The sequence below is a fragment of the Amblyomma maculatum genome, chromosome 10 (genome assembly GCF_055883805.1).
Source record: "Amblyomma maculatum isolate TAMU_Amacu chromosome 10, ASM5588380v1, whole genome shotgun sequence".
Classification (NCBI taxonomy): Eukaryota; Metazoa; Arthropoda; class Arachnida; order Ixodida; family Ixodidae; genus Amblyomma; species Amblyomma maculatum.
Genome location: NC_139353.1, coordinates 172,996,963 through 173,009,055, shown reverse-complemented (window position 1 = coordinate 173,009,055; position 12,093 = coordinate 172,996,963). Strand labels below are relative to the sequence as shown.

The following is a 12,093-nucleotide window of genomic DNA, read 5'->3' as shown; positions in this document are numbered from 1 at the left end:
CCCCCCGTGCTAACAAGGAGCTACTGAGATACGACTCCTCACACTCCAAGGTTGTGAAAAGAGCCATTGCGTCTCTCTGTTTGGAGTCGGCGCTTCACAAGTCGTGCCCTCATAGCATGCAGGATAGTCTCGATTATCAGGTTTCCCGCCTCTTGGCGGTAGGCTTCCCTGGTCCGGTCATATCTGCCGTCGCTGAAACCCTCCTGCAGAAACAAAAAGGCGCACAAAAAAGATCTGACTACTCGGCTTCAAAGCCGGTTGTGGTTCCCTATGTGCACCAGGTGTCTCATAACCTGAAGAAAGTGGCCGGTAGACACCATGTACCTTTGGTGTTCTCAGCCCCCAACAAGCTATCAAAGATTTGCTGCCGCATTTCTGGCGTTTGTGAAAGGGGCTGCAAAAAAAGGCATGGCACCTCCTATGTTAAGTGCGCCACAGGAGTGGTATACAGCTTGCCCCTTTCTTGTGGCTCTTCCTATGTAGGCGAAACTGGCCGTTGCGTTAATGACCGGCTACGGGAGCATGCAAAAAATGTCGACAATAATGATAAAAATTCAAACCTTGTAAGGCACATTTCTTCCTGCATTAGCACGTGTAGGGCAAGATTTGAGATGACAAAGATTCTAGGCAGGAGTACCAATGTGAAAGCCCGGCTTGTCTTAGAGGCATTCCACGTCAAGAAACTTTCTGATCGCTGTGTAAGTGATGCTTCGTTGCAGATCTATGATGCTGAAGTTTCGTATCTTGATTCGTTTTTGTAAAATTTGCGGTGTTTGTGATGTTTGTGCCTGCTCTACCTTTACGCATGCTCCGCCTGTCTGTATATATGCTGCTGTTGATTCACCCAATAAACAGTTGGTAGTTGCGCTCGTGAACTGTTTTGTGTGTTTCTTCCTGTGTCCTGTTGAAGTTGTTGCGCATTTCTCTTATATACTATGCCATAGTTACTTACATCCTGGTTTCCTGCCTGCTTTTTCCTTACCTTGGCATTGAAGTCGCCCATTAGGGCAGTATATTGCGTCTTTACTTTTCGCAGTGCCGATTCTACATCTTCGTAGAAACGTAGAACTGCCTGGTCATCATAACTACATGTAGGTGTACAGGCCTGTACAACCTTCAGTTTACACCGCTTATTAGGCCTAATTATGATGCCTGCCACCCTCTCATTAATACTATAGAATTCATCTATATTAACCGCTATAAAGGAAACCTACTCCGGTAAACCTCGATAACACAGTACATGCCCACCATGCAGGCATATACATGCACAGTATATGCCTCATTCGGCCTCCTAACCTCACTAAGCCGTAAGACATCCCATTTCATACCCTCTAGTTCCTCTAACAGCACTGCTAAACTAGCTTCACTAGCTAAGATTCTAGCGTTAAACGTTGCTAGGGTCAGTTTCCAATGGCGGCCTGTCCAGCGGAGCCAGGAATTCTTAGCACCCCCTGCTGCGTCACAGGGCTGACCGCCGCCTTGGTCAGTTGTTCCGCAGCCGCTGGTTTCTGAGGGCCGTTTTATGGAGCTTATCATGAGAGGGTGCGGCCAATTACTGCACCAGAGTGGCCAGCTCCTGTTCCGGTGAGGGATTGCGTTGCCGGAGGTGTTCACCGGCATCAGGTCGCACCCCAAACCGGTTTATGCAATTCCATCGACACGCGGATTTTGTTTTATCCGGTGGAGAATTACGCGACACAGGGATTTGAACCCCGGTCCTCTTGCATGAGATGCGGATGTTCTACCGCTACGCCACCGCTGAAAGTGCATTAGTCGTGGTCAAGTGGTCAGTCATATGGTCATGCACCAGCCTACATAGCAAAACGCTCTGAGTGAGACGTCTTTAAGTAGGCTAAGCCCCAGTTTGACCTTTGGTCCGGCTCAAGGCTACCCGTATGGTACCAAGTGGTCCCTGGGTCTGCACATCCTGAAGTAGAGCTGTGCATGAGTGCACAATTCAGTGTTTTGCTCCAATGATTGAATACGATATCGACAAAAAAGCCGGATTCGTGAATAGTCTTTCTCGCCTTGTCAGCCTGAATAGTGCCAATCGCCAATTAAAACTGATTGCTGGGCTAGTTGGTGCATAATCACATAAAGGAAAGGGTAATAGCACAACAAAAAGACACAAATAGGCACAAATAGACTCGGAACTTCTTTCACGGAACACCACATACTTTCTCGCTGTATAGTAGTGAAGGTAAATGTTGTTGGTTAGGGTAGGCTTAAAACGCTGTGATGAGTTTGTTGCAGTTTGTATGTGGTGTTCCGAGAAAGAAGGTGGAGTCAGCGCCTGTACTGTGTGTCTGAAAGGTTAACCTTTCAGTTATGTGACTCTCAATCGTGCAGAGAATATTTGAGGAAGATGCGTGACATTCTTGGTAGGTGGGCCCACGTTACCTGCAAAAGCTCGAGGTCTGATCCTAACGTATGAACCACTCACGGTTGCAGCGGAATCGGCGCTTAAAGCGTTGGAATACGGTGCGGCGGCCGTCCTCGTCTCGAACCACGGTGGTCGTCAACTGGACGGCGATCCGGCCACGGTATGTATGCATTATTTTCTCTTTTAAATGTACTATTTCATTGCACGAGTTTAAGAAATAATGAGTGATGTTAATTTTTTTCAGTCTAACAAATACTTCGGTGAAAAAAAAGGTGAATATTTTCAGCGCAAATCGATAAAACAAAACATTCTTTGAGCACTACAGAACTGCAAAAGCGTGATTATTGCTGCTGCACACTGTGCATCACGTTTGCTCTCAGTATCATTATCCACTGAATGCGCCGTCAATATCATCGCTACTGTCACCCTTGTCATCATCACTAATCGCAGCGTCATTGTCACCAGTAATATTATCCTTGCGGAAGAAAAGAGGATGTTCGTTTCACGACCCCAGGTGTGGCGCAGTTGGGTGAAGCGCTCGGCTGGAGATCCCGGAGGTTCGATTCCCGGTGGACTTTTATTTTTGCAATGACGTCATCAGAATGATTGGCAGTTAACTTCCCTCCTCATACATCCGTTATTAGCAAGTTACACATCAGTGCACAGATCCCACGCACAAATCTCCTTGCGCACGGAATTAAGTTCCATGCACTAGGACGACTTTCGCCTTAACAATACAGGACATATTAAGCAACGTTAAACATTTAGACTACATCAGTTACGCAGAGACATTTGCGTTGCTCATGGAAATGTATTTCGTATTTGTTAATAACCCATTGGAATGCATATTGTTGTCACGCAAAGAAACCGCATCACAGGTAAGAAGAGACAGGACAAGGGTAGAATGTTTCTTTCCAGCTAGCGGAAATATCTATGAAGCTTACTCTGTCTAACGAAAAGATTTTTAGCAAAGCAGCAACTGGCGTGTATCAGCAAGCCGTCTGTTGCATTAAAAGACGACGGCAATTGAACGTGCTAGGAATACGATTCGCCTTTTTGATTACAAGTCCTTACTTTTCATTTCCCGCAATGAAATGGTTGGTATACGCATGTGATTCAAGCTGTGGGGCAGATATGTCACAAGAATTCGTGTTTCTTTGAAATAAAAACTTAGTTGTATGTCAGCGCTCGTGTCTTATCCCTTTGTATCGCAATGTTTTGCTCAGTATAACGAACTTATCTAAGCTGCTGTCCTAGAAAAACACTAATGAGTGCTTCACCAAAGCATCCGTAACAGGGCCAGTAACACTTCACGTGAATTCATCGTGCTCCCGAGAGGAACTTCTCTCCCTTGCATGGTGTATGTTCAACCTTTGTCCCTGATGATGCTCACCGCCCCTCTGCCTGAGCAGCGTGTTTCGTCAGACGTCTCTCTTCCTGTTCTCACAAAGACTATTAATTCGAACCTCATGCCGAACCAACGCCAAGAACTGCTGACATTGTTTCGACACCACCAAGCCATTTTTGATGCCATTTCCCCACCACTGGTACGGACTAGTGTTGGACACCACCGCATCTTTTGCGGACGGCGTTATCGGGTTACTCCCTCTGAACGGAATGTAATTGAAGAAACTGTAAATGACATGCTCCGCCGCAATATTATTCGTTCCTCAACAAGGCCATGGTTCTCCCCAGTAGTGCTAGTTAAAAAAACCACGGCTCGGTACGCTCTTGTGTTGATTACCGCGCACTCAACAAACTTACCCGCAAAGATGTATACCCGATGCCGCGAATTGATGACGCCCTTGACTCTCTTCATGTTGGACTTTACGATTTTAATGTTATGGCCTTCGGCCTTTGTAACGCACCAGACAGATTTGAAAGAATGATCGACACCGTACTTCGCGGCCTAAAATGGAGAACCTGTTTGTGTTACCTGGGCGACATTATTATCTTTTCGTCAACTTTTAACGACCAGCTTACGCACCTGAATGACGGTTTCATGTGTCTTGCATCAGCTGGCCTTCAACTCAACACCAAGAAGTGACAATTTGCACAGAAGAAAATTAAAATTTTGCGACATCTAGTTAGCTATGACAGCATTCGTCCTGACTCTGAAAAAATCATTGCAGTCCTAAATTTGCTCCTCCTCAACGGACTGCAGATTTGCGCAGTTTCCTCGGCCTGGCATCCTATTTCCTGCATTTATTAAATATTTTGCAACTACTGCTGCTACACTTAAAGCGCGCAGCCCTTTTGTGTGGACTGCAGTGCGACACCGCATTTAACAACCTAAAACACGCCCTCACATCGGATCCTGTTCTTGGCCACTTCAGCGACACCGCTACAACCCTCCTGCAGACTGATGCTAGTGGTCGCGGTCTCAGCGCTGTACTTATGCAGCGCAACGCAACTTCCCGTGAGAAAGTAATAGCCTTCTCCAGCAGGAACATGACTCCAGCTCAGCAAAATTATACTATTATCGAGTAGGATAGCCTTGCCGTCGGCTGAGCGGTCCAAAAAGTTCGCCTATATGGTCGCCACTTCACAAATTGTGACCGATCACCATGCTCTTTGCTGTTTGTGTTCGCTGAAAAAGTTCACAGGCCGACATGGGCGTTAGATTCTACGCCTGCAAGAGTTCGTTTATAAATCGAGTAGCCGCCACCAAATTGCCGACGCGCTTTCTCGCTGCCTACTTTCTGCGCACTGCATTTCCTCCTCTGAGACGAGCCGACCCTCTCTCCCTCCGACGCTTATCACAGCAGTTTCTTTCGACGCCTCTGACAAACAAGCTCTCCGCTCGCAGCAACTAGCCGACGCTTACTGCCGTCCCATCATCGACCGCCTTCTCGGTGCTTCTAACCCACCCAATGCTAGACTCCGCCGACAGTTACGCAACTTCAAGCTCGAAGATGGCATCCTACTCCCCTAGGTATTTTGTTCTGCGGGAACCCGCTAGGTCCCAGTCGTTCCGCGTGTGCTTCGCCCACGTATCCTAGCGGCTCTACGTGATGACGGCTACTGCAGGTCACCAAGGATTTCACAAAACTTATACGACCGCGTGAACAGACGATTCTTTTGGCCTGGCCTGTCATGCAGTGGAGCTAAATACGTCGCTTCCTGCGCCCTGTGCCATCGTCGCAAAACGGCCGACTTCTCCACCTGCTGGCCTCCCACAATCTCTTCCCTGTCCCGCCACGCCATTTGAAGTAGCCGGCATCGACTTATATGGTCCCCTGCCTCTCTTCGATCGGGGCAACCATTGCATCATCACGGCTGTCGATCACCTTACGCGCTACGCGGAGACAGCACCCGTGCCCACTAGTTCGGCGCAAGAGGTTGCAAATTTCTTTTTGGTGTATGTTGTATTGCGGCATAGCGCTCCCCCGGTGCTCCTAAGTGACCGCGGGACGACCTTATTGACAGTCCTTGCCGAAGTTATCCACGCATCATCCACCTTCCATAAGACAACTTCAAGCTACCATCCTCAGACTAACGGTCGGACTGAACGATTTCATCGGACCTTATCGGATATGATCTGCATTTACATCACACCGGATTATCAACATTGGGACACTATTCTACCGTTCGTCACATTAGTCTATAATGCAGAAGTACAGCGGACTACCGGTTACTCTTTCCTCGTTTATGGCCGCCCTCTCACCACAATTATCGACAATTATCGACGTCCGACTGTTCTTCTACATCAGTACCTGCCCAGTTTGCTGCCCGTGTGGCCAGAAGCCGTCACCTTGTTCGCCTCAACCAGAAGCCTACCAGAAGCTTACCAGGAAGATCGCAAGAGTCGCTACGATTCTGCTCATCGTGTGATCCCTTTCCGTCCTGTTGACGAATTACTATTTTATTGCGAAAGCAATACTGCTCGCACTTTCAAGCCTTCGCGTCACCCGGCCGCAGTTACGTCTTACCCACGTGACGCTGTGACGTCACACCCCACGTGACACAAGGCTGGCAGTTGCTGCCAACTTGGGTCTGTCGTTTCACATGGGACGGTTATGTAATAATCAGCTTGCTAGGACCCTGGCATTCACATTACCCCTATAGGACACTAAGGCACGTTCATATGGGTTGGTTAAAGCGGGGCTTTATATGTGGGCTGAGGAAGAAGAAGAGGAGAAAAATAAAACCGCTCGGCCACCGGCAGCTAATGCTTTCGCTCAATATTTGGTTCAGCAGCGTTGCACCCTTGTAATATTTTCACACCACTCCGCACCCCTGGCCTTAGCGACAAATTTTACCACCGCTACCTTGGTCCCTGCAAGGTCATCAACCAAACTTCCCCAGTGAACTACAAAGTCACGCCTGTTGAGCTTCCAGCCGATCGATGTCACCGTGGCACTGAAATTGTTTATGTGTCGCGTTTAAAGCCATTTGTGCGCCGCGGTGCATCGATTGCTTAAGAGCGACCAGGCCGGCCGCTTGCGACCCCCTGGAAAAATTGTGTCAGCCTTCCGTTGATCTTCTTCTTTCACGTCACCATCCCGCGGCGCCGCCTGTGGCACGCGCCTCGGTTCGCCATCAAAATAAACGCCAGACACGGCATCCTTGCTTTGTCTCCTTGCCATCTCGACCTTGCAGTCGTGCCTTGGCCGTCTTCCAAAATATGTATATTTAATCCTGTATTTAGTCTCCTGCCTTGTGCGGCTTGTATTTATTGCCCTGATTGTGGCCTTGCTTTCTTTGCTGCTATTTATATTTATGTTATGCTATTTGTTATTTCTGATTCAGATAAATTCCGAGAATACAATCATGTTTGCACGTGCTTTTCCTGTTTTGCGGTTTGCGCCTTGTCGAGAGGTCTATGGGCCTCTGTCAAGCTGCAATCTGAGCAGGTTTTACTCGCGGCCTTTTCCATCAACTAAATGAAAATAACAACTATTGTTATTGTTACTGTAATTAAAACACCGAAGTGCTTAGGAAGATACTCTTGATATCAGACTTCGTCATGTTCGCTAAAACAAGTCGCCTGCCATACTCTTCTGCCCAGAGGCAAAGAGTATTGCTTCGTGACAAAGTTGGAAATTACTTCTAAGTATAAAGTTGATTTACTGGACTATATAACTGTTAACATAACAAGACGAAAACTGCATTGGTTCCTTTTGAGACAAAACACTATATCCATAAGTCAGTGATTTCTCGCGCTCAACGCGCATGGTAGGGATAGGGTTAATATGATGGATTTTCTACAGATCCAGAGGTGGAGGTGAGAGAGACTAACAAATAAGCACTGTGAGTACAGACGCAGGAATGCTATTGAAATGCAAATATCTCAATTTTTATTTTAGTAAGGTTACTGTGGGTAAGGGAATAAACATAGGTTAATGACATTCTAATAGCAATCAAGAAGAAGAAATTGTCATGAGCAGGTCTTGTAGTGCGAAGGGAGGATAACCGGTAGTCTCTATGGGTGACAGTATGGATTTCAAGTGAAGGAAAGCTTAGCTGGAGGTGGCAGAAAACTAGTTGGGCAGAGGAGAATAGGATGTTTTCGGGGATCAAATGGATGCAGCAGGTATATGACTGTATTAATTTGAGGGATACGAGAGAGGCATTCGCCTTGCAGTAGGTGTAGTCAGTCAGGTGATGATGATGAGGGTTACGGTTGTTTCTAGTCTAGTGAAGTGTTTGCAGATTTAATTTCTGTGAAAATGCGCATCGATCGAACCCGCGGAGAAATGTCTTCTGAAATACTGTAATTTGTAAGTTTTAAGTTGTTTTCACGCTTCTGCAAAATCCAGCTGTTCTACCTCCCATCTACAACCTTGAGCATAACGGGGCGCTGTTTCTCTGCTGCCGGCTTATCAATTCTATAAATCCGCTCGATGGCCACAGTCAACATGTTTTATAGGTCACCGGGAATGTTTTTAGGCGCAAATCCCTTTACATCCTACGTGCTCGCTTTTTTATTCTTTCACTCAATACACAATTATCTTGTTCCTTCTACTTCGGTTGTCGAAGTCGTCGGCTATTAGGACCAGAGCAACAACGGTATCGTGTATTTTCTCGACCCTCTTGAAATTTTCAGTACCTATTGAAGTGAGTCTGGACAATTTTCGTTCAGTTGAAACTACCTTGTCAATTGTATCGCCTGATTGTTTACTGAGGTTGCGGTTTTCTTAAGGTTACTTAGTTCATCGAATACATCTTTAAGTTTTGATACTGGAATCCGCTGGCGAATTCCGAAGAGCCCATACGCTAATGTCATTGCAGGCTTCCCAGAGATCACGAAGCCCTGCAACCTCAAGCAACCTCAAGCAACCACCGAGACAGTGTCACCCACCACATTGTTACGCGTGGTCCACCCGTCGCCGCCTCTTCGAGGAGCGTCTAGCGATTGCTAAACGAGAATTCGAGCACATGCTCCAACTGGGTAAAATTTGATCTTCGTCCAGCATTTGGGCCTCACCACTACATCTGGCGCCTACGAAGGAACCAGGAGACAGGTGACCGTACGGAGACTACGGGGCGCTCAATGCTCACACGGTCCACGACAGCTTTCCCCTTCCACACAATCAAGGTTTCACTGGACACTGAAGCATGCAAGATTTTCAACAAAGTGGACCTTGTCAAGGCTTACCACCAGATCACAGTTGAGTCTGACGATATATCAAAGATGAGATAACGCCTTTCGGCCTGTTGGAGTATGTGCCCTTTGGCCTTCGGAACGCAGCACAGACTTTTCAATGATTTATTGTCGACGTGACGGGTTGACTTTCGGCTGTATTTGGCGACATCGATGACATCTTCATCGCACGTCCCACATCGTAAGGTCCCGAGCGTTACCTTTGAGAATTATTTTAACACTTCAGCAATTTGGCCCAGTGGTAAATGCCCACAAATGTATCTTCGGTTCGTCCCAGCTCGAGTTCCTAAGGCACCACATCTCAGCGTTCGGAATTTTCCATTGCCTCAGTTCCACATCAAGGGTGTAAACAATTTCCTGCTCCCACTATCCTTCGCAAGCTGCGGGAGTTTCCGGGCCTAGTGAATTTCTCACGACGCTTTATTCCGCACTGCGTCTAGCTTCTGCAACCACTGACTCACCTTCTTCGCATAACAAAAAGCTCCCCCGGCGCTTCTGGTCACCGGAGACTCAATCTGTTTTCACAACTGTCAAGCAAGCCGTTGCAGATTTGGTCCTTCTCATTCAGCCTAGCAATGACACGCCCACGCGAATCATGGTTGAATGCTTCCAGTGGTGTGGCCATCGGCGCTGTTCTCGAGCAACAAATTGACCTCGAATGGCACTCATTGGAAGTGTTCTCTCGGAAGCACCTACCTACGAGTCCCGCGACAGTGTTTTTGGCAGCAAGTTGCTTGCCATCTACGCCGCCATACAACACTTCAGATATTTCCAGGAGGCCCAGCAAGTTTATGTTCGGCCATATATATCGGAGTTTACAACAGACATCCGCCGCATCAGATGCACCGACAACGATGCAACTGGCACTCTTTCACGCGTCACCTCTGGTGTCGCTTCTCTATCTGCAGTCGACTGGGAACATGTGGCACAGACACAGCTAGACGACCCTAAACTGTACGCCCTCTGGGATGTCCGCCGTTCCTTCCGCCTGCAGCCGGTGTCTCACCCGTTTATATCCAGATCGCTCTGGTGCGGCACCTCAGCGTCTCCGCCCATTCATTCCGGCTGCCTCTAGTCGAGCGTCTTTTCACTCGCTTCACGACCCCTGCCACTCCAGCCTCCGAGCCAAGCAGCGGTACGTCTGGCCGAGCATTAATACTGATGTTCGCAAGAGGGTCCCCGCGTGTCTTGCCTGCCAGACCGCCAAAGTGACCCGGCAAACTAAGGCTCCCAACCAGTCTTTTCTTCCACTTGGCAGTCTTTCCGACCACGTACATCTCCTCCCTTTCACGAGTTCGGGTACATTATTACAATGGTTGACCGCTTCCCCCCTCGGCCTGAAGTCGTGCTCATTCCACATATCACTGCAGAAACGGTTGTCAAAGCCTTTTTTCAAGTTAGGTTTCACGCCTCGGCTATCCCCGCATTGTTATGTCGGAACTAAGACGAGAAATAACCAGCTCCGACAGCGTTCGGTTTCGAACAGTTTTTTCTTTTTACCGCGATGTTATGTAGTCATCCTATTGGCGTGGCTTTATTTGCTCAAAATTAACAGAGTGCCTTGAAGATGTTCGCTGTAGCATGCGGGGAGAAATTGTTTCCGCTTACATCGACGATATAATTGGGCAAGGTGTTATATATCCATATTAAATATATATTAAAATATCGGTAGTGCTTTTAACCATTTTTTTGCAAGACGGGTTGATTATGAAAACGAGTTTAGTGGGAAACAAAGCGCTTCTTTCGTTCACTTATCTTTTCTTGGACTGCAGATAAATTGTGATTCAGCATGTACATTCCATATCCTAATAGCTCGGAATGATTGGGCGAAGTCGACTGCTAGTCTGGCTTTAATTTGGTACTATCCTCCAGACGTTGTCTCTGTCATATTCTTTATCATGGCGATAACTGGCTGAAGGTTATCAAGAACCACTTTAATGCGATCGTACTTGAGCGTCTTGTTCGAGCAGCACTCTAGGCCGCTAGCACGACTGCCATGTTTACGTTCCTCTTATTCATTCGCTTGAAAAGAAAAACATTGTCAAGCAGAAGGTTGAGAAATGGAAAAATATGCTTCTCCTAAGGAGCTCAGTCAGGTTCAGGCTGACGTAAATTGCCTTGAGAGGCAAAGCAGACGTCTGAATAGTACCGAAATTCACGGAGTACCTGGGGCTGGCTATGAAATCCTACGCGAAAGCACAGAAACTTGAAGATGAACCTCTGTCGGTGCAAGATGTTGTCGCTTTTCATAGGGTCTCTGTAAAACAAGGAAACACTAGCGGAATCATTGCCCGCCTTGCGCGACAAGGAGTCAACAATTCATGGATTGACAAGAAGCCTTTAGGGAGAGCCCTGACAACATCTACGTAAATGAAAACCTAACCTCTCGGCCAAGAAAGCTCCTTGCCACCGCTAAAAAATGGGCAAAGGAAGCGAGCTACAAGTTTGTGTGGCATTCAAACGGGAAAGGTCTAGTGCGCAGGGCAAAATGAGAGTCAGCAAACGTTGTGAAGGATGTCGTTCATGCTCTGTTAAATTTAATAACCTAATTTTCGTTGCTGTGATTTGGGTTACGTGAGCAAAGAGGATTGGTTCACTTCATCGCACAATCAAAATAAGAGAATGCTCTTCCTTCACGTCAATACTCACTCAGTTTCTAGTAAGCTAGTGGAACTGGATAGATTTTGTGATCATATAAACAGTGAAACTAATGTGATCATGCTAAGCGGAACGTGGTATTGCTCCGATGATATTTAGCCTGACAGGCAGAAAGTATTTTATAAAAACCAAACAACCCCTCTTGGCGGCGAAGTATCTCTTTTGGTGATAACGGAAAACTGTGAAATGTTGTGTATTCGAACAATGGCTGTACACTTCGCGGTATGCCCACCTGGTTGGAACCTTTCTTTAGTTTTTTGGAGCGTATGCTAGAAGTTGGATCTGACAGCAAATACAACCTGGTTTTAGGAGGAGACTTCAACATTGATATGAGTTACGATGGTGTAGGAAAACGACATTTGAATCATTGTGTGAAATGGATGCAGAAATGTAATTGAAACTTTCACCACATAACAGAAACTACACAAACTACTCTTGATCTTTT

General features: G+C 47.0%; 1 protein-coding gene across 3 annotated transcripts in view; it reads left to right on the top strand.

Moving 5' to 3' along the window:
- The window catches only part of LOC146177953 (uncharacterized), a 203,907-nt gene that overhangs the window by 151,205 nt on the left and 40,609 nt on the right, over window positions 1–12,093 (top strand). For all 3 annotated transcript variants that reach the window (XM_084580676.1, XM_084580674.1, XM_084580675.1), the window contains exon 7: window positions 2,452–2,543. In XM_084580676.1, coding sequence (XP_084436802.1) covers window positions 2,452–2,543 — 92 coding nt within the window. The remainder of the gene's footprint in view (window positions 1–2,451; window positions 2,544–12,093) is intronic.